This window comes from Microcaecilia unicolor, chromosome 6 (genome assembly GCF_901765095.1).
Source record: "Microcaecilia unicolor chromosome 6, aMicUni1.1, whole genome shotgun sequence".
NCBI lineage: Eukaryota > Metazoa > Chordata > Amphibia > Gymnophiona > Siphonopidae > Microcaecilia > Microcaecilia unicolor.
Genome location: NC_044036.1, coordinates 31,358,040 through 31,378,588, shown reverse-complemented (window position 1 = coordinate 31,378,588; position 20,549 = coordinate 31,358,040). Strand labels below are relative to the sequence as shown.

General features: G+C 43.7%; 1 protein-coding gene across 1 annotated transcript in view; it reads left to right on the top strand.

Annotated features, from left to right (window-relative positions):
* Positions 1-20,549, top strand: part of USP24 (ubiquitin specific peptidase 24) — a 357,333-nt gene that overhangs the window by 321,906 nt on the left and 14,878 nt on the right. Inside the window, 3 exon segments of the mRNA XM_030207144.1 lie at positions 2,978-3,091; positions 9,889-9,954; positions 17,009-17,075. Coding sequence (XP_030063004.1) covers positions 2,978-3,091; positions 9,889-9,954; positions 17,009-17,075 — 247 coding nt within the window.

Below are 20,549 nucleotides of genomic sequence, written 5' to 3'. Positions count from 1 at the left end.
TCGTAAACTATTTACTACTACTACTACTATTTAGCATTTCTATAGCGCTACAAGGCGTACGCAGCGCTGCCATGTTTTTTTTTAAATAGTATTTTTATTCAAATTTTCATAAAATATATAACAATACAAATCCAGGGCCCCCTTTTACCAAAGCGGGTAAAAGGTAGCTTTTTCTTTTTTTCAGGAAATGGCTGTTCAGCCATTTCGAGGGGGGGAACCCACTAAGGTGGTGGCAAGGGCTCCCAGTAACCGTGCAGCACTGCCCAGTTACCACTGGGTACACACCGTCACTACAAAAATAAACATATTCTTGTAGTGCCGGATATGACGGCACGCTGGGGGTGGGAACTACCACCAGGCAGCTGCGGTAGCCCGGTGGTGCTTCCTTTTTAGCGAGCGGTAAGCCCGCATTAGGCTTACGGCCGCTTTGTACTACTACTACTACTTAACATTTCTAAAGCGCTGCTAGGATTATGCAGCGCTGTACAATTTAACATAGAAAGACAATCCCTGCTCAAAGAGCTTACAATCTAAAGGACAAGTGAACAGTCAGTCCGATAGGGGCCGTCAAATTGGGCAGTCTGGATTTCCTGAAAGGTAAGAGTTAGGTGCCGAAAGCAGCACTGAAGAGGTGGGCTTTCAGCAAAGACTTGAATATGGGTAGGGAGAGGGGGCTTGGCGTAAGGGCTCAGGAAGGTTGTAAAAAGGGCCCCCCAGTGAATCAAGGTGAGACACAAACAATGTGTGACTGAATAATTTTGCAATACAGTAACATCAGCAGCAATACATAAACGTAAAGTGTAAAATATTGCTGCGAGTGTCAATAGCATAGTTATGAGTAAGTGCCAGATTAATGAGGATTTGTATACAGAATATTGCAATGATGAGTAATAAATTTCTATGCAGGCCAAGGACGGATATTAGCACAATAATTGTCTAGAGGTAGCCATACTTTCTGGGAATGAAGGAAGTTGTGAAGACGGATGGAGTTGGCATTTGCATATTTTTGGATTGCATAGTTAAGACAGCCATTCAAAAAAAAAATTGAGCTTGCAATTGTTCTTCCAGTGTAGAATAACTGTGTGATGCTGTAGCCATCATAATGTTGAATAATTTAATAAATTCTTCAGGGATGATGAGATCGGGGTTTGAAGAGCATTAAAAAACTATGGTATGGTATTAGTGGGTTTCTCCACAGGAACAATCATCTTAATTCTGTCCCAGATACCATTCCAGAAGGTGTGGGTACTGGAGCAGTTAAATAGGATGTGTATCAGATCTCCGGGTACTTGATTACAGGACCAGCAGTTGGTGGATGTGTTATTTGAGGAAATATTTGACAGTTTTGTAGAGGCCCAATATGCTTTATTTGATGAAGTAGGAAGAATGTGTGTTGGACGCAGAAATAGTAGGCCGAGCAGACTTTGTCCAAAATTGTTGCCAGTCAGTGAGGCTGAAGAAATGACTTAGCTTATTTTCCCATTCAGACTCCAAAATTTTGCAGGATTTAGGTTCAGACTGTTGGATGGTCTTGTAAATTTTTTGAAGCCGTTTTTGAAGTTAATAATATTGATTGACACCAGGAATAGAATTTTGAAGCAGAGGGGTTAAAATTAATAGGAGCCGACTCTGTGGGTGCTGTGGGTGCTTGAGCACCCCCAATATTGAGAAAATTCCTTGTATGTGTCCAGGGAGGAGTTATTTCCACTGGGCTTAGCACCCCCAATAATTTTGAAACGTTGGCTCCTATGAACTATCTACAGTATTTTCAATATGTTTTGTAAGACAACACCGATTGGCATATTCAGATTTTGATAGATTGTATTTTGCTTGTAGTGATTCAAAAGAGGAGTGCACCATCAGAAATGAGATTAGAGATGGACCATAGGTTAGCCTTTTTTCTATGATTTCCAATTATAGTAAGCTGAGCCTTGTTTTTTAAACATGCTATTGAACCATAGTGACATGTCATTTGGGTTTGTCTCTTTCTAGTCTAAGCGTTTCAAAAGATTAAGAGTTTGACAGTAGATTTCACCATAAAGGAGCTAGGCAGATATGTAAAAAAGCCACGTTTTAAATGTCACTGAAATGTTTTATCATTAGTCATGTCTCTTAGTTTCATAGGGAGGGAGTTCCACTCATTTACCTATTAATGTCCATTGTTCCATGAACTTCAGCTAACAAGTATGTTGTTACTGTGTCTGGAAATGTACAAAAATATGACCTGCTAAGTGAAAAGGTACCAAAAGTGGGTTACAGATAACACAGATAAATGCCATGAAAGTTTAGAGGGGTACGTTTGGGCAACTTTGGTTTTTGAAAGTTTTTTTGTAGTATAGAGACAAAATTGGTCTAAGTTTTATCTGTAACTTCCTATGGATTACACAGATATAGATAGTTTATTTTTCAAATGCAGTTTTCTGAAAAACGTATTTTTTAAATTTTTAATAAACGTTTCTTTTTTTTCTTTTTTTTAAAGACATAATTAATCCATACCTCAGGCTGCAGTTGATATCTCTCTATATTATAAATAAAAAATAAATATTGTGGTGTCACATACCCCACTTTTGGTTCCTTTTTGCTCAGTGGGTCCAAATAGTTGCATCTTAACACAGAAACACGTGCATACACAATCTGCCCTGTGACAGATTGAGGGATCTTGGCTCAAATACAATGCTACATAGAAAACAAGTAGGTGAAAAGCATAACTGTTTCTCCAAGAACAAGCAGGCCATTAATTCTCACAATTGGGTAATGTGGCACCACGTTGCCTGGTCCAGAGTTTATAACAAGCTTTGCTGTTGGGAATTTAAATCATTTTGATGCAGTTTCTTGGGTGCCTTTACCCTGTGCCTCCAAACACAAAGGGAGCATGAACTGGAATTCATTAATGCACACATTATTGAATATTGCTGGTTAAATATAATGATTGATTTACCTTTGCTTATTTTTCATCGTATGTATGCCTGTTTTATAGGTGATGTTTGCCATGCGGGAGCTCACTGGTTCCCTGTCTGCTCTCATTGAGATGGTTGTGTACTGCTGTTTTTGTAACGAGCGCTTTTCCATCACTGTGCTCCATTCCATCAAGGTAAGAAAAAGCTGCTTGGAACAAGTGACATGCTAGAGCAGCATCACAGAAAAGTGCTGGGCTGGTAGTAGATCCTTTACACATTTTTAAGCAGCTGTCCCAGAATTCATATCTTCTCTGAAGGTTGATTTAAAAAAAAAAAAAAAAATGGTAAAATAGCCCCACTCATGAAATGTGTTCGTGACAGCACCAATGACCTCTCACACTCACTATGTGAACCCAGCATGGGAGATGAGTGGTGGCAGGGCAGCAAGTGACTTTCAAATATGATAAACTTGAATTCCATAGCTTCCCACTTTTCCAGAACCTGTGGAATAGTTGCAACCAGCTGGTGGAGATAAGAGAACGGAAAACTGAGCTGAGATGTATCTCGCTTGGCATCCAGTCCAGTTCCTCAGTATTTTCTATTGCCAGCAAGTGGATGGACACACTTTTCAGCCTCTGGTTCTGAGTGATTTGCTCCTGGTCCAATTGGTCAGCTGGTCCTGTTGAGCTTTGTGGGTGGCTTGAGTCTGCAGAGTCATATCTGGAGGTCTTCATATCACTGTCTCTGGTGCCCCGTGAATTTACCTCTTCTTTCCCTTCACCTCCCCTCTGTTTCCTGTGGAGCTCTCCTTTCCAGCACAACCTTTAAAAAAAAAAAAGAAAGAGAGAAGAGAGAAATTTACTGGAGAGCATGAGACAGAGTATCGGTCCTGATTTTGTTTCATCTGGGTTAAGATTTATGGAGAATGTGGGGGGGGGGGGGGGGCAGCCAGCTGTGATAAATCTGACTAAAGTTTGACTCAACCACTCGATGGTCTGTAAATTCTACTTTGTCCAGGAGAGGGATCTTGATTCACCACTTGGGACAGTCGGGATGAATGGTGACTCCTGTGAAGGCAGTTAAGTGGTCCCGCTGTGGAACCCACCACCTCTGATCACACATGGAGCACAGCCACCATTTTATAGCTTCAGTGTCCGACACAGCATTCATCTGCATCAGGATCTTTGTTTTCTCCGGAGTTTATATTGCTCTTACATCAGGCCTGTTGACTGAAGCAGGGACAGTTGGAGTTGCTGCAAGGTGCTTCAGTTTCTTGCCCCGCTACCCCTACTGCTCCTAGGAGATCATGTTTAGACCTCCAGGAGAGGGCTGATATGGCCTCAGTCTATTCAGAGGAGCCATCGTTGTAGGAGCCTTTAAAGGAGGGAGAGCTCCCTCCTGAGGGAGGGGATAACCCCAAAGTACTGAGGTTGTTTCATAAAGAGGAGCTAAATTCTATTTTATCTAAGGCACTGGTGGTGGTTTCAGTTGAGGAACCTTCAGTGTCAGGAGTTCCATCTTCATTGACCATGAGGGAGCTTAGAGGTCCTTCTAAGTCCTTCCAGATGCACCCTGACATTCAGGACCTGATTAAAGCAGAATGGGTCTCATTGGACTTGGGGCTGAGAGTATGAAGAGCCATGGCTCACATCTACCCGTTGGTTCCAGAGGAGAAAGAGATTGTATCTTCCCAGGTTAGACTCTTGTTATGGCGGTGACTAAGAAGACCACTTTGCCGGTGGAAAGTGGCATTGCCCTAAAAGAGAAGCTAGAAAGCTCGCTGAATCAAGCCTTTGATGTCGCCTCTTTATGACTTCAAGTGACAGTGTGCAGTTTGTTTGTGGCAAGAGCATGCCTGAAATGGCATCAGCAATCTGCAACACAAGATGGGTACCATAACTCCCAGCTGGAAGCAGAGCTGTCCTACTTGGTGGATGCTGTTTGACCTGCAGTATGTCTTTGGCTGTCACGGCATGACAGCTCTGGTTGCAGCAGCGGATGCAGCATCAAAATGACGTCTAGTTTAAACTGCCTTTTCGGGGCAAGTGATCATTTGGAGAAGATCTCGATAACTTGGTGAAAGAACTAGGGGAAACTAAGCCACAGTGGTTGCAGGAGGATAAGCTGAAAACCTTCATTCGTCTGTCTTTAGGAACCTCTAGATCGCAATTTCGAGACAGTAGACGGTACCAGCCTGGTCATCAGCAATATGGTCATAAGTTCTGCTTTTGTGCAGACAGGAAGTCATCCTCAGTCACCTAGGGCGCCCAGTACCTCCTGGGCTTCGCAGTGATATGAGGTCGGTCCACTCTTCTTCCAGTGGGAAAATGTTTTCAGGAGTTTTGTGAGGAGTAGGCCAAAATCACATCAGACCAGTGGTTTTTGGATATTCTTACAGAAAGTTACAAGTTGGAGTTCTCTTGCCCGATCGCTCCTCTCTTCTTGCAGTCTCCTTGTCAAAATGGTTGAGGTTCAGGACACCATAGATTCCTTGCTGGCACTCTAGGCCTTTGTTCCCATTCCCCAGGCCAAACAGGGACAAGGCAAATACTCCATCTACCTCATTATTCCAAGGAAGGAAAGCACCTTTCATCCAGTCTTAGATCTCAAATGTCTAGACTGCTGCCTCCGAGTATCCCAAGCCAGAGAGTTTCTCACCACCCTCGATGTCAAGGAGGCATACTTATATATATCCATATGGCTACCAAATTAGAGGTTTCTATGTTTTGTGGTGCTGGGACATCACTTCCAGTTCAGGCTTTGCCCTTTGGTCTCACCACTGCACCGAGAAATTAGAGTTCCCGTATCTTGAAACTGGCTCATTCGTGCATCATCCTATTCGGACAGCGTGGCGGCGACAGACAGTTGTTCATCTTTTACAGTCAAGAAGAGCAGACTACTAACTCCATTGAAGATGCTGGGGTTATCTGGGTGTTCTATTCAACATAGCAAGGCAGAGGTTCTCTCATATAGAATGCAGGAGGTTGAAGCTGGTTCAATAGATTCATCTTTTCAGTCATGGCAGGCCTAGGGTCTGGGCCTGTGTCCAGGTTCTGAGGTCAATGACGGTAGTGATGAAAGTGTGCCATGGGCAAGAGCTCATATGCGGCCTTTACAGGAGTCTCTTTTCAGCCGGTGGTCTCCAGTGTCACAGAAGTACAACCTTCATCTTCCTTGGGTGTTGGTTGCCAGATAGTATGCAGTGGTGGTTGTCGTCCAGGCATTTGACCATCAGAGCTCCCTGTCCAGTAACACGAAGGGAAGTTGTGACAGAACAGTGTGTTTTAAGCCTGTAAAATTGCCTTAACTATTTCCTAAAGTGTATTTCTCTAGCTTGGCCAGCAGGTGGTTCATGTTTTTTTTTAATCTGCTGTAGAACCAAGGCTGTTTTCTTTGTTTAAGCCTTTTGGAAAGTCAGTCTGCAGTATACTTTCAAAGATTGTTGTTTTGGGCTCTGATTGGCCCAGGAGCTCATTTTCATTTGGAGTTTACTGGCTTTTTCCCCAGTCTTAGCCAAGAAGAAAAGAGAGAGAGAGAGACCTCTTTGCAAAGGTCCTGTAAACAGTTACGTTTGATCATTTGTGAGCAGCTATATGTCCTGATATTCCCAGGTACTTTTTAGAAAGTAAACAAATGTTTAGGTAGTTTTATAATTGATCCATACTTGTTATTGTTTGCTGATTTCATTTTTTCTTTTGTTCAATATTTTTAAGACAATAAACACTATTCAGTTTTATAGCTTCTGCTCTCTGGACTGATAAAGAACCCTGGTGGTTTGTGTGTTGGGTCTGTGAGTTTTTGGGAACTGTGGGACCACTGGGAGTGTGGCACCAGTAACCTAGAAATCACTGGGGATAATTTGAGAGCTGGAGACTTTCCCAGAGGTGGTTGTGACCCAGTTGGTGGGAGGAGGGAGCTAGTGTAAAGCACAAGTGGCAGGTGCAGGCAGGGCTGAGCTGTGCTGGGGATAGACCCTCTAAGTGGCCGCAGCGTAACCCCAGGCGAGTGGCTAGGGGTTTCGTGACAGAGTGGTGATAACAGACCCTAGCAGGTCAGGTTGGGGAGCTCATTACATCAGACACAGGGCACCTGTACGGAACAGGAGACTCAGTGGTTGATACATTTTGTTGCTCAGAGCCAAGTGGAATGCCTTGCACAACTTCTCTTCCTTTCTGGCGGGGGCCCCGGTCTTAGTTTTCTCCGACAATGCGATGGCAGTGGCTTATATTTAGAAGCAAGGGTGGGACCTGCAGCCTTCCAGTGGTGGTGAAGGCAGACTTCCTCATGAGTTGGGCGGAGAAAAGTCTTCTTGTCAGCAGCTCACATCACTGGGTCAAGTTTTTTATTCTTGATATACCACTGAAGGCTACATTCCATCATAGCAGTTCACAGTAATAATACAAGAGATTTCGGGATAGGATCTACAGTAACCATAGGAAAGATGGAAAAAGACAGAAAGGTATCGGTCCCAATAGGCCAAGGCACACAGTCATAGCCTTACATCCTAGCAAGTAGAGAGGAAAAAAAAACTGGAAAGGTCCAGATATCGGCGCATACCCCATATGCTTGTCTAAACAAATAAGTTTTCAGAGCTACTCTGAATGGGATCGTAGTTGATTTATATAAATGGGAAGAGAGCTCAAGAGAATTGGCCCAGCAACAGAGAACATTGATTTCCGCAAGTTAGTCAGTGAAATCGTGCGGGGGGGCTGGCACCATCAAAAGATGTTGGGCCCCAGAACGCAAATCCTGAATAGGCTAATACAGCAGTAAATATTGAGACAGAATTGGAGGTCTTGGAATGTGGAGGCGGACTTTCTCAGCAGGCACTCCTTGGATCTTGGAGAGTGGGAACTATCTAGACAGGGGTTTCAGCTGATGGTGTACCAATGGGGTTCTCCGCTTCTGGATTTGATGGCAACAAACTGGAATGCCAAAGTGGCCAAGTTCTTCAGCCATCAGAAAGAACCAGGCCTGATTGGGATCAATGCATTACCACAGCCCTGGCCAGAGGCACATCTGCTTGTCTTCCCTCCTTGGCCCATGGTATGCTGCATGTTGAAAAGGATCGCATAGCACCAGGGTCAAATAATTCTCATAGCGCCAGATTGGCCACTGAGGCCGTGGTATGCGGACCTGATTTGACTGCTGGATGAGGATCGTCTTCTGTAGGTACATGGCCTACTGAAGCAAGGTCCAGTGCTCATGGAGGATCCATGCCCCTATGGTCTTACGACTTGGCCATTGAAAGGGCTGGGTTGAGACAAAAAGGTTATTCCGATTCAGTCATTGCTACATTGCTTCAGTCTCGGAAACACTGTACATCCATGGCCTATGCGAGGTGTGGAGGATGTTCGAGGGCTGGTGTTCTGAGCATGGAATTTCTCCCTTCCCTGCTCAGATCATGCACATCCTAGTGTTTCTCTAGGCAGGCCTTCAGAAAGGATTGGTGTTAGGTTATTCAAAGTTCAGGTTGCGGTTTTGGCCTGCTTCGGGGGCAGACTACAGAAAACGTCTCTTGTGGCTCATCCGGGTAACATTGGATTCTTGCAGGGAGTGGGCTGCTTGCAGCTTTCCTTTCGTACACCGTGTCCATAGTTGAACCTTAATTTAGTCCTTCAGGATCTGCAGAAGGCCTCCATTTGAGACACTCTGGAAGGCCTCCTTGAAAGATCTTACTCTTTAGACAGTGTTCTTGGTGGCTGTTGTATTGGCACGTAGGGTTTCTGCACTTCAGGCTGTCTTGTCAGGATCCCTTTCTTTGCTTTTTGGAGGTGGAGATCTCCCTACACATGGTCCTTTCCTTTCTTCTGAAAGCAGTATCAGCATTTCATTTTAACCAATCTGTGGTGCTTCTGTCCTTTTACAGAGAGGACAAAGAGGCTCAGTATTCTTCCTTGAAACTTCTTAGATGTGTGTAGAGTCCTCATTAGATATCTGGAAATCACAAATGAGTTTCACAAATCAAACAGTCCGTGCTTTTTGGTAAACAGAGGCTTGGTCTCATGACTTCCAGGCCCACAATTGCTAGAAGGCTTTAGGAGACTATCGCATCAGTTTATTTGCTTGAGGGGGAAGCAAGCTCCTCATGCCTTGCAGGCTCATTCTTCGAGGTGTACAGTGACATCCTAGGTGGAGACTACCTTACTGTCTCAGGCGGATATTTGCATGTCAGCAACATGGTCATCACTTCATACCTTTGCCAAGCACTAGAGGGTGGATGTTGCGGCCCGCTCAGAAGCCAGTTTTGGCTCCAAGATCCCACCCACTCTAAGGATTACTTGTATACATCCCACAGGTTCTGAAATAATGGGAAGCTACATAATGGAAGGAGAAATTAGGTCTTAACTAATAAAATTCTTTCCATTAGTCCTTCCCATTATTCCAGAGGCCTGCCCGAGGTTTCTGAGGTGTTTAGTCGATGCCAAGCAATGAGCCAAATAACGACTGTCACCTTGCATAATGCGTCCTGCATATTTCTTGATCTCTACAAGTTGTCCTGAGAGGAGAGAAGTCCACACATATTGGTTAATGTTAGGTTAATGAGTTGTTTAAGGTTGATGTGTTTTATTCTGAGTATTATCCTTACTGCTTGTCTACATAATTACTGAGGAGCAGGACTGGATGCCAAGAGAGAGGTGTCTCAGCTCAGTTTCCAATTCTCTATCTCCACCTGCTGGTTGATGGACACAACTATCCCACTGGTTCTGGAATACTGGGAAGGACTAACGGAAAGAGAATTATCAGGTAAGACCTAATTTCTCCTTTTGGAATTGATGAAAGATTAATATATGTGACCAAACTATTGCACAACATACAGACAGCTCAGCTTGCAGTACAGTGGCTAGTAATTTAGAATCTTCTTGTAATGGTCCTTTTGGGTTTTTTCTTAAGTATCATAAATACTAAATATAATATTTTACACATATGTAACTTTTTTTAATATAGTTTGTGTCTCAGCTTCCAAATATTTGTCTGTTTTAATGTGCAGAATCAGCTGGAAACAGCTCCGCCCCATGAGCTGAAGAACATGTTCCTGTTGCTTCATGAGATATTGGTAGGTGAGCCGACTGAATTCTTCAGACATTTATTTATTTATTTATATATTGCCTCTTCCAACAAAACAGCTCACGTCATGAAGAAAATACAGAGCTGGTTTTGATTCAGAGAGAATGCTAAACGTTTGTGTGTAAACCATGTTTGATAACATGTATAGAGTGTTTGTACATTTGGGAAGCTCACCAGGTGCCCTTGGCCTGGATTGGCCGCTGTCGTGGATAGGATGCTGGGCTCGATGGACCCTTGGTCTTTTCCCAGTGTGGCATTACTTATGTACTTATGATTCTTCTCACAAATTTTCTGTGACTTTCATACACTACTATATATGGCTTCACAAGCCTTTGTGTTTGATATTTGATATACTTCACTGATTATCTTGTTACTTTTCAAGTGGCCTGTTTGAGTAAATAGCATATATGGAGCTTTCTGTCCTGTCCAAGAGAGAAGCTTTCCTACAGAGTCGGTTCCTCTGGGTGTCCTCCTTTGGGTGTCTCTGAGAAGCTATTGCTTTTATGTGACGTTGGCCACAGAAATGTACACTGCCTGTACTATATGTTATTCCTATATCTGCTGTCTGTTGCAGAAGCTGTTGGGTATATATGCTAGAGCAGAAGTATTCATTCTGTCCTCTAGGACTACCAGTGGTTCAGATTTCAGGATATCCCTAATGAATATGCATGAGAAAGATTTGCATGGCTGCAAACTCCATTGTATAAAAATGTCTCATGCATATTCATTAAAAAACCAACAGAAATAAAAAAATAAAATCAGAGTATTGTGCTGAACAATAAATATAGCTTCTCCTACTAACCTACAAATGCACTCAATCTGCAGCCCCTCACTACCTCTCTACCCTCATCTCCCCTTACACTCCTACCCGTAACCTCCGCTCACAGGACAAATCCCTCCTCTCAGTACCCTTCTCCACCACCGCCAACTCCATACTCCGCCCTTTCTGCCTCGCCTCACCCTATGCTTGGAATAAACTCCCTGAGCCCATAAGCCAAGCCCCCTCCCTTCCCATCTTCAAATCCTTGCTCAAAGCCCACCTCGTCAATGTCGCTTTCGGCACCTAACCATTGTACCTCTATCCAGGAAATCTAGACTGTCCCAATTTGATTGCACTTTTTGTCCTTTAGATTGTAAGCTCCTTTGAGCAGGGACTGTCCTTTTTGTTAATTGTACAGCGCTGCGCAATCCTGGTAGCGCTTTAGAAATGTTAAATAGTAGTAGTAGTAGTAGTAATCCCTATAAATACAATCTATATAAATGTGTGAAATGTGCTCAGAACAAGGTGTTCTTTATTTAAGGATGACCAGTCATCCCATCGCACATAACGGTCCCTACAAAGTATATATAGATAGATGAAATTCTTATAACACTGTAGCTGAAAGTCCAAAAATCAGTCTTGTACTAATGGCCTTAGGAGTGAGTACATCCAGGGTTTTGTCAATGTTTTGAAATAGCATATTGAGGTTTACATTTTATCCCCCTGAGGAAGCAATTTTGAGAAACACAGCTTGTGTCTGGGATAATTGCATGCATGGAACACTTTGGGTAAGAAGGTCAACCATTTTGCCACTCACTGAACGAGTTTCTTCATCAGCACATGTCTACAAAGTCTCTACAACAAATAAGTTGGAATTTTTTCTAAGTTAGATACATTGGAGTGAAATGTACATACAGTGTTTAAGTTATTTACCCATATTTTAGGGGACATTAATACAAGACTGGTTCAAGAACCGACAGGAGGAGTTATTTTACATTTACTCCATAGTGTACTTCAGGACTTGGTGCAAGAGGTAACGGTGTTGGGGCTTCTTAGCAATAGTGATCATAACATGATCAAATTTGAGTTAATAACTAGAGTGATGAGACTAAGGAAATAGATTGCATTAGCATTTAATGTTCAAAAGAGCAACTATGATAAAAAAAGAGAAAAAGAGTGTTAAAAAAAAACGAAAAAGAGTAGCTGCAAAGGTTAAGAGTTTCCATCTTGGAAACCCAGAGCTGAGGTATTCCACATATTAAAGTGGAATGCATTAGCATGGTAGAAAAATTAATACCTTGGGTGGTAGGGATCCGCAAGCCTTGCCTGCTGAAAATCCTCTCCGGAGCCCCCCCAAACTGACTCAACCCCGTGGCAGGTAGCAGTGCATTTCCAGACATCAATGCCAGCAGCCCCCCACACATGCTCAGTTCAACCAGCATATCCCTCCCCCCCCCCCCCCCCCCTTTTACATGCAGGTGCAAGGGTGCAGGTTGAACTGAGCATGCGTGTGGGGTAAGTTGCCAGCGTCGGTGGCTGTCATGGGGTTGAGACAGCTCAGGGGGCTCTGGAATGGACTCTTCAGCTGGCAGGCCTGGGGATCCCCACCAGCTACCCTAACGACATGCACCGCTGGTGGATAAGCTCCTGCCCACCCAAACCCACCAGTGGGAAGGAAAGCCAGTTGAAAAAAAAGAAAAATCCTTAAGCCATTATTAAGATGGACTTGAGAAAATCCACTGCTTTTTTAGATAAGCAGCATAAAATCTGTTTTACTTTTTTGGTATATTGCCAGGTATTTGTGACATGGATTGGCCACTGTTGGAAACAGAATACTGGGCTTGATGGCTTATGTTCTTAAGTAAAAGAAGGTGAGGTGAAAGAGGATATTCTAGCCTCTTTCCAAAAAAATATAGAAAAGGAACTGTTTGAAGAAAACAGGATGCAGCATCAGCATGAGCACTGGCAAGTTACATGCAAAGCACTGATAAGGAAGACAGAGAATTTGAAAAGAAGTTTGCCATAGAGACAATTTTTAATTTGTACAGCGCTGCGTAACCCTAGTAGCGCTCTAGAAATGTTAAGTAGTAGTAGTAGTAGTAGAGACAAATTTCATAATAAAAAAACTTTTTCAGGAAACCTGTGAGTCAGTTGCACTATTAGATCATCTCGAAGTAAAAGGGGCACTGAAGAAAAGGCCATATTGGAGAGACGAAATGAGTTCTTTGCTTTGGTCTTCACTGAAGAAGTTGTAAGGGAGCTACCCTTGCCAGAAATAGTATTTTTAAAGGTGACAACTCACGAATGACTCCTGAGGAAATTAGAAAGTCATGGTATCTATTGTGAATTAAGAACTGGTTAAGAGAGAGGAAACAGAGAGCAGGGTTAAACAGCCTTATTCTCAGTGAAGAAGGGTAAATAGTGGGGATCCCCCAGGAGTCTTGTTGGGACTATAGAGTTGCACGGGAAAGGGGTTAGCAGGGATCCCACAGAAGCGTAAGCAAGTCCAGTCTTGCCTCCCCTCCAGCCCTGGGTTCCCTTCCCTAATGCACCTCAGTACATCCTGGTGGTCTAATGGCCTCTTATGGGCAGGAGAAATGCTCACTCTTTCCTGCCCACTGCCACTGTTTCTTTAAAATGGCTGCTGAGGCTTCAAGCGGCGGGCTCGCAAGACTTCCGCGGATCTCAGTTACTATCTCCATTATGTTGCTTTTTACCTCTTCCAGGTCTTTCTTGAGGTTGCCAAACCACTCTTATCTCATCCCTCAAACCTGGCAAGCACTTTTCTCCCTCCAACCAGGTATTCTGCATTGCTCCTACATTCTCCTTGCTCCTCTCTGACTCACCACATATCAAGGCACTTCCTCTTGCTACCCTCCATTGCTGAGTGAGTGAAATCAGTTTTTAGTCACAGTCTTCACCAGATGTGACTAATCCTGTCACACAGCAGGGTGGTACAAATTGGGGTCAGTTGGCTGCTGATTTAACACTTATTTCAATTGACTTTGGGGAGCTCAAGAATCATACCGCCCTTTCCAGGGGTGGCATCACTTTCTCTCGTAGAGACATCAGTTTCAACAAAGCTCTGACGAGGTAGGGCACCTTGAGCTAAATTTTAAGAGTCTTAACTGGCTAACAAATGTGTAACTTTTGGTTAAAGTGGTTTTTATGGCTCATTTTACAGTTCTTTTCCAGTAACTTTTAGGAAGATGATTTAATCTGTATTTTAGGCGTAAAATCTGTAATCAAGAAATCATTCCACACATTAAAGAAGCTGAGAACAATTTGAAATTACTTTGATCCTGAAGTTCAGATTGTTAGTTCAGGCTTTAATTGTAGGCGTAAAATCTGTAATCAAGAAATCATTCCACACATTAAAGAAGCTGAGAACAATTTGAAATTACTTTGATCCTGATAAGTTCAGATTGTTAGTTCAGGCTTTAATTGTATCAGGGTTAGATTATTGTAACATCATCTATAATGGCTGCTCAAAGGTAATTGGAAAACGATTACAACTCATTCAGACTACGGCGGCACGGTTAATATTCTCAGTAGATAAATTTACAACAGCCACTCCTTTGCTGGTTAGGCTGCACTGGCTACCAGTTGAAGCCAGAGCCAGGTTTAAGTTAATCACAGTTGTGTTTAAGATCATATATGGTGTTGCCCCATTGTATTTGAATGATCTTGTACAGCTTTTGCATGGTAATTCAAATAGCAATAGGAGAACTTGTGACCGCATGTTATTAAATTTTCCAGCAGTCCGTTTAATGAGGTTTAAGAAGGTGTTTAATTCTTCTGTCCGTTATCTAGTTGCTTTGTTATAGAATTCTTTACCTTTAGAAATGCGTATGCTTTGAAACTATCAAACATTTCGTAAAGCTCTTAAAACGATTTTGTTCCATAAATATTTGGATTGATTAGGAGTATCTGTGGTGTATTTTTTAACTATGATTAAAAGTTGTCTTTTCATGATAGCATGCAATCCTTGGTTTTGTCTCATTTTTTATTGATTTGTGATCCGCAGTGAACCATACATTGGTATTTCCAGACAATAAAAGTTCTGTATAACATAACATAACAAAAGCCATGTCTGATGGGCAAATCGAGGGTTCAACATAAGGTCCCATAAGCCTTTTTCACGCCCACCTACTCCACTTCAGGGTTTGTTTTATGTGAATCTCAGAAGGTGAAGACTTTACTCTTAGGAAGTCATCTCTTTCCTCAGGTCCCACAGAACTTTAATTTTAACCCAAACAGGTACAACCCTAAACAAAGGCACAGAGTGGCAGGTACACCCCTAACCACTTTACTGGGCAGACTAGGTGGAGCAGGCTGGTTTTTATCTCCCACCATTTACTTGACTACCTTGTAAGCTCCATGGAGTAGGGACTGTTACTTGTACATTTGTACAGTTCTGTATACGTCAAGTAGGGGGCCTCATTGTGTAATCGGTAGGTCACTAGCCTACTGAGTCCACAACCTGAGTTCAGATCCCCCACTAGGATTTCTCTCAGGTAGCCCGCCTCTGAGCAACTCAGCCATCTATTTTTGGTCGGTAAATGTGTGCCTGGCATTAGCTGGGGTGATAAAGATGACTACCAACTACCCCACTAATAATCTGCCTGGAAATCATCACACAGCGGCAGCCCCACTAAGTTGTTCACAACTTGATACTTTTGTACATACACCAAGTAGCTCTACACAGATATTTAATAGCAACAGTAGTAGTAGTAATATGATGAAGTCCAAGAAGTATATAAAATGACCCTATACAGAGAACCCTTAGAGCAGAGTACTAGTAGCTGGAATACACAGCCCCGGGACAGAGCAGCGTGTGCAACTCAGCATTCAGGCTAAGACGTGGAGGAGTGGCCTAGTGGTTAGGGTGGTGGACTTTGGTCCTGGGGAACAGAGGAACTGAGTTCAATTCCCACTTCAGGCACAGGCAGCTCCTTGTGACTCTGGGCAAGTCACTTAACCCTCCATTGCCCCATGTAAGCCGCATTGAGCCTGCCATGAGTGGGAAAGCGCGGGGTACAAATGTAACAAAAATAAAATAGATACTATTGGAGATTCTACATGGAATGTTGCTACTATTGGAGATTCTACATGGAATGTTGCTACTATTGGAGATTCTACATGGAATGTTGCTATTCCACTAGCAACATTCCTTGTAGAAAGCTGCACAGGCTTCTGCGCGGCCACATTGATGATCTTCAAGGGCCGACTTCTACATGGAATGTTGCTAGTGGAATAGCAACATTCCATGTAGAATCTCAAATAGTAGCAACAGTGGAGGAGTGGCCTAGTGGTTAGGGTGGTGGACTTTGGTCCTGGGGAACTGAGGAACTGAGTTTGATTCCCACTTCAGGCACAGGCAGCTCCTTGTGACTCTGGGCAAGTCACTTAACCCTCCATTGCCCCATGTAAGCCGCATTGAGCCTGCCATGAGTGGGAAAGCGCAGGGTTCAAATATAACAAAAATAACATAGATACTATTGGAGATTCTACATGGAATGTTGCTACTATTGGAGATTCTACATGGAATGTTGCTATTCCACTAGCAACATTCCTTGTAGAAAGCTGCACAGGCTTCTGCGCGGCCACATTGGTGATCTGCAAGGGCCGACTTCTACATGGAATGTTGCTAGTGGAATAGCAACATTCCATGTAGAATCTCAAATAGTAGCAACAGTGGAGGAGTGGCCTAGTGGTTAGGGTGGTGGACTTTGGTCCTGGGGAACTGAGGAACTGAGTTCGATTCCCACTTCAGGCACAGGCAGCTCCTTGTGACTCTGGGCAAGTCACTTAACCCTCCATTGCCCCATGTAAGCCGCATTGAGCCTGCCATGAGTGAGAAAGCACAGGGTACAAACGTAACAAAAAAAAAAAAAAAGACAGTCTCCCCCCGCCTTCTGCAGAATCCCTGTATAGAGGGGCCACCAGGTGTTTTGCAGTGAGGCTGTTCTCTAATTTGAATTAATGCCTGCTGATTCCTTCAGAAAACATGAGGGGAAAAGCAGCATTAGATGTTTCAATGGATCTATTTACAAAGGGCTCCTGATGTTTTTGATGCAGTGAGGAGTTTAACTAATGCAGTTTGCTATGGGTACTAAGATTTTATTTGCCCATATCATGTAGCATCTACCCAGTATTTGTTTTAATTTAGTGAATCCTGGCCGTGGAAAGGTGAAATATATAGGAGTGGTGAATACAGTTTTAATCATATATGCATTTAAGTGCTTTCCTGTACAGAAATGAGTATTTCTTTATTGCACAGGTTATTGAAGATCCCTTGCAAATCAAGCGGCTCAGATACGCCTTTGAGTCCGATAATGGATTGCTGGGTAAGTAGATTGAACATGCTTGCCTTGTACATAGTTTCTCTATTCTGAACCCCAATGCAAGGTGTGCAGCACAAGAGAAATGAAATGGATCCCGGCAACCTTTGTTTGAATGTTTCCTAGCTATTTAGATGAAAGACCTTCACAGTGGGAGTCCAGGTTTAAGCATTACTCTATTGGGTTTCCCCTACCCCAGATTTCAAGGTGGCTTGCAAATAGAGAGCTGCACGGGAACGGGGTTCGCGGGATTCCTGCAGGGATGGAAGCAGTTCTGCGGTGTTCCAGCGGGGACGGAAGCACTTCCTGTGGGGTTCCCGCGGGGATGGAAGCACTTTCTATGGGGTTCCCATGTACAGTGGGGGAAATAAGTATTTGATCCCTTGCTGATTTTGTAAGTTTGCCCACTGACAAAGACATGAGCAGCCCATAATTGAAGGGTAGGTTATTGGTAACAGTGAGAGATAGCACATCACAAATTAAATCCGGAAAATCACATTGTAGAAAGTATATGAATTTATTTGCATTCTGCAGAGGGAAATAAGTATTTGATCCCCCACCAACCAGTAAGAGATCTGGCCCCTACAGACCAGGTAGATGCTCCAAATCAACTCGTTACCTGCATGACAGACAGCTGTCGGCAATGGTCACCTGTATGAAAGACACCTGTCCACAGACACAGTGAATCAGTCAGACTCTAACCTCTACAAAATGGCCAAGAGCAAGGAGCTGTCTAAGGATGTCAGGGACAAGATCATACACCTGCACAAGGCTGGAATGGGCTACAAAACCATCAGTAAGACGCTGGGCGAGAAGGAGACAACTGTTGGTGCCATAGTAAGAAAATGGAAGAAGTACAAAATGACTGTCAATCGACAAAGATCTGGGGCTCCACGCAAAATCTCACCTCGTGGGGTATCCTTGATCATGAGGAAGGTTAGAAATCAGCCTACAACTACAAGGGGGGAACTTGTCAATGATCTCAAGGCAGCTGGGACCACTGTCACCACGAAAACCATTGGTAACACATTACGACATAACGGATTGCAATCCTGCAGTGCCCGCAAGGTCCCCCTGCTCCGGAAGGCACATGTGACGGCCCGTCTGAAGTTTGCCAGTGAACACCTGGATGATGCCGAGAGTGATTGGGAGAAGGTGCTGTGGTCAGATGAGACAAAAATTGAGCTCTTTGGCATGAACTCAACTCGCCGTGTTTGGAGGAAGAGAAATGCTGCCTATGACCCAAAGAACACCGTCCCCACTGTCAAGCATGGAGGTGGAAATGTTATGTTTTGGGGGTGTTTCTCTGCTAAGGGCACAGGACTACTTCACCGCATCAATGGGAGAATGGATGGGGCCATGTACCGTACAATTCTGAGTGACAACCTCCTTCCCTCCGCCAGGGCCTTAAAAATGGGTCGTGGCTGGGTCTTCCAGCACGACAATGACCCAAAACATACAGCCAAGGCAACAAAGGAGTGGCTCAGGAAGAAGCACATTAGTGTCATGGAGTGGCCTAGCCAGTCACCAGACCTTAATCCCATTGAAAACTTATGGAGGGAGCTGAAGCTGCGAGTTGCCAAGCGACAGCCCAGAACTCTTAATGATTTAGAGATGATCTGCAAAGAGGAGTGGACCAAAATTCCTCCTGACATGTGTGCAAACCTCATCATCAACTACAGAAGACGTCTGACCGCTGTGCTTGCCAACAAGGGTTTTGCCACCAAGTATTAGGTCTTGTTTGCCAGAGGGATTAAATACTTATTTCCCTCTGCAGAATGCAAATAAATTCATATACTTTCCACAATGTGATTTTCCGGATTTAATTTGTGATGTGCTATCTCTCACTGTTACCAATAACCTACCCTTCAATTATGGGCTGCTCATGTCTTTGTCAGTGGGCAAACTTACAAAATCAGCAAGGGATCAAATACTTATTTCCCCCACTGTAAGTGTAAGCTGCACCTGCACCAGCCTCTCATCTACTGAGTACCAAGTTCTTTGAGTGCCGTCTCCTCCTCTTCCTCCTCCTTGCTTTAACAGTACAAATGTGGAAAGTCTTCCATGAAGGAAGTGGTAGAGAGACAAATGATGATGGAATTCAAAAAGGCGTGGGATGAACACAGAGGATCTCTAATTAGAAAATGGAAGTTATGAAAAAACCTAACCTTAAATGGCTGCATGTGTGTGGATGTGTGAAGTGATGCTTAGATGGTGACTGGCTGTGATTATCTAGGGCCGATATCGGGCAGACTTGTATGGTCTGTGCCTAATATTTGGCAGTCTGGTTTAGGATGGGCTGGAAAGGGCTTAGACAGCAACGACAGTGGCTGGAACATAAGGACAGCGCTGGACAGATTTTTATGGTCTGGGTCCCACAAATGAGAAGACGAATAGACTGGAGTGGGCTTCAACGACAACTCCAGCAGTTGGAACATAGGGATAGGGCCAGATAGACTTCTATGGTCTATGTTCCAGAAACACATAAGAGAAGACCATAATCAAGTATATAATATCACACTTGTTGATTTAATCATGAATTGATAATGAGTGTGACTATTGGGCAGACTGGATGGACCGTTCAGGTCTTTATTTGCTGTCACTTACTATGTTACAATTAATCCTCTTTGCTCCTGGGCTGATGCGCAGACCTCAGCTCTGATACAGGCATCGGATGTCACCTGACCTACTGACGCATGCATATGGTGACCTCTCAGCACACAGTGCCAGTAAATCAGAGACAGATCTTACATGTGCACACCAGAGTGTCCCAAGTTTCAACTTCTATTCCTTCCTTGCCTACAGTGCTGTGGCTCAGATCCAGAGAGAGACTGAGGGAGCTGACTGGAATTTTCTTTTATGTACCATTAAATTCTTGTGGGGATGGGTTAAATTTTTGCGGGGACAGGTTGGGATGGGTTAAATTTTTGTGGGGGTGGGTAAGATTCCAGCGGGTATGGGTGGGAACGGGTAAGATTCCAGCAGGGACGGGCGGGGATGGGTAAGATTTCTGTGCAACTCTCTACTTGCAAACCTACAGCTGTCCCCACTGTAGGAAGTAATGTATTCCATATCCACTTAGCCACATTGCTATAGCTTTCCATAGCATTTTACAGTGCAGACAGTAATGTGCGTTCTGCTGTTGTACATGATTTCCAGCTAGCTCTGTCAGTGCTGGAAATGCAAGAATTGCTGATAGACCTGTGCTCCTAGGAATGGAAGAGACCTCAAGAGGTCACCTTGTTATTCCCTCTCTCCCCCAGGCAGGATCTACTGAACCTTGATCAATTTAGACAAATGTTTGTCTGACCTGCCCTTACAAATCTCTAGGAACAGAGATTCCCAATAACTCTCTGGTTAATGTGTTGACCCCCCACCACCACCAAAAAAAAAATGCTGGATTAGCCTTTCAAAAAAAAATTACTAGTGTCTAACCTTAGCCCCCCCACCCCACCACCATAATTTAAACTCTTTACTATT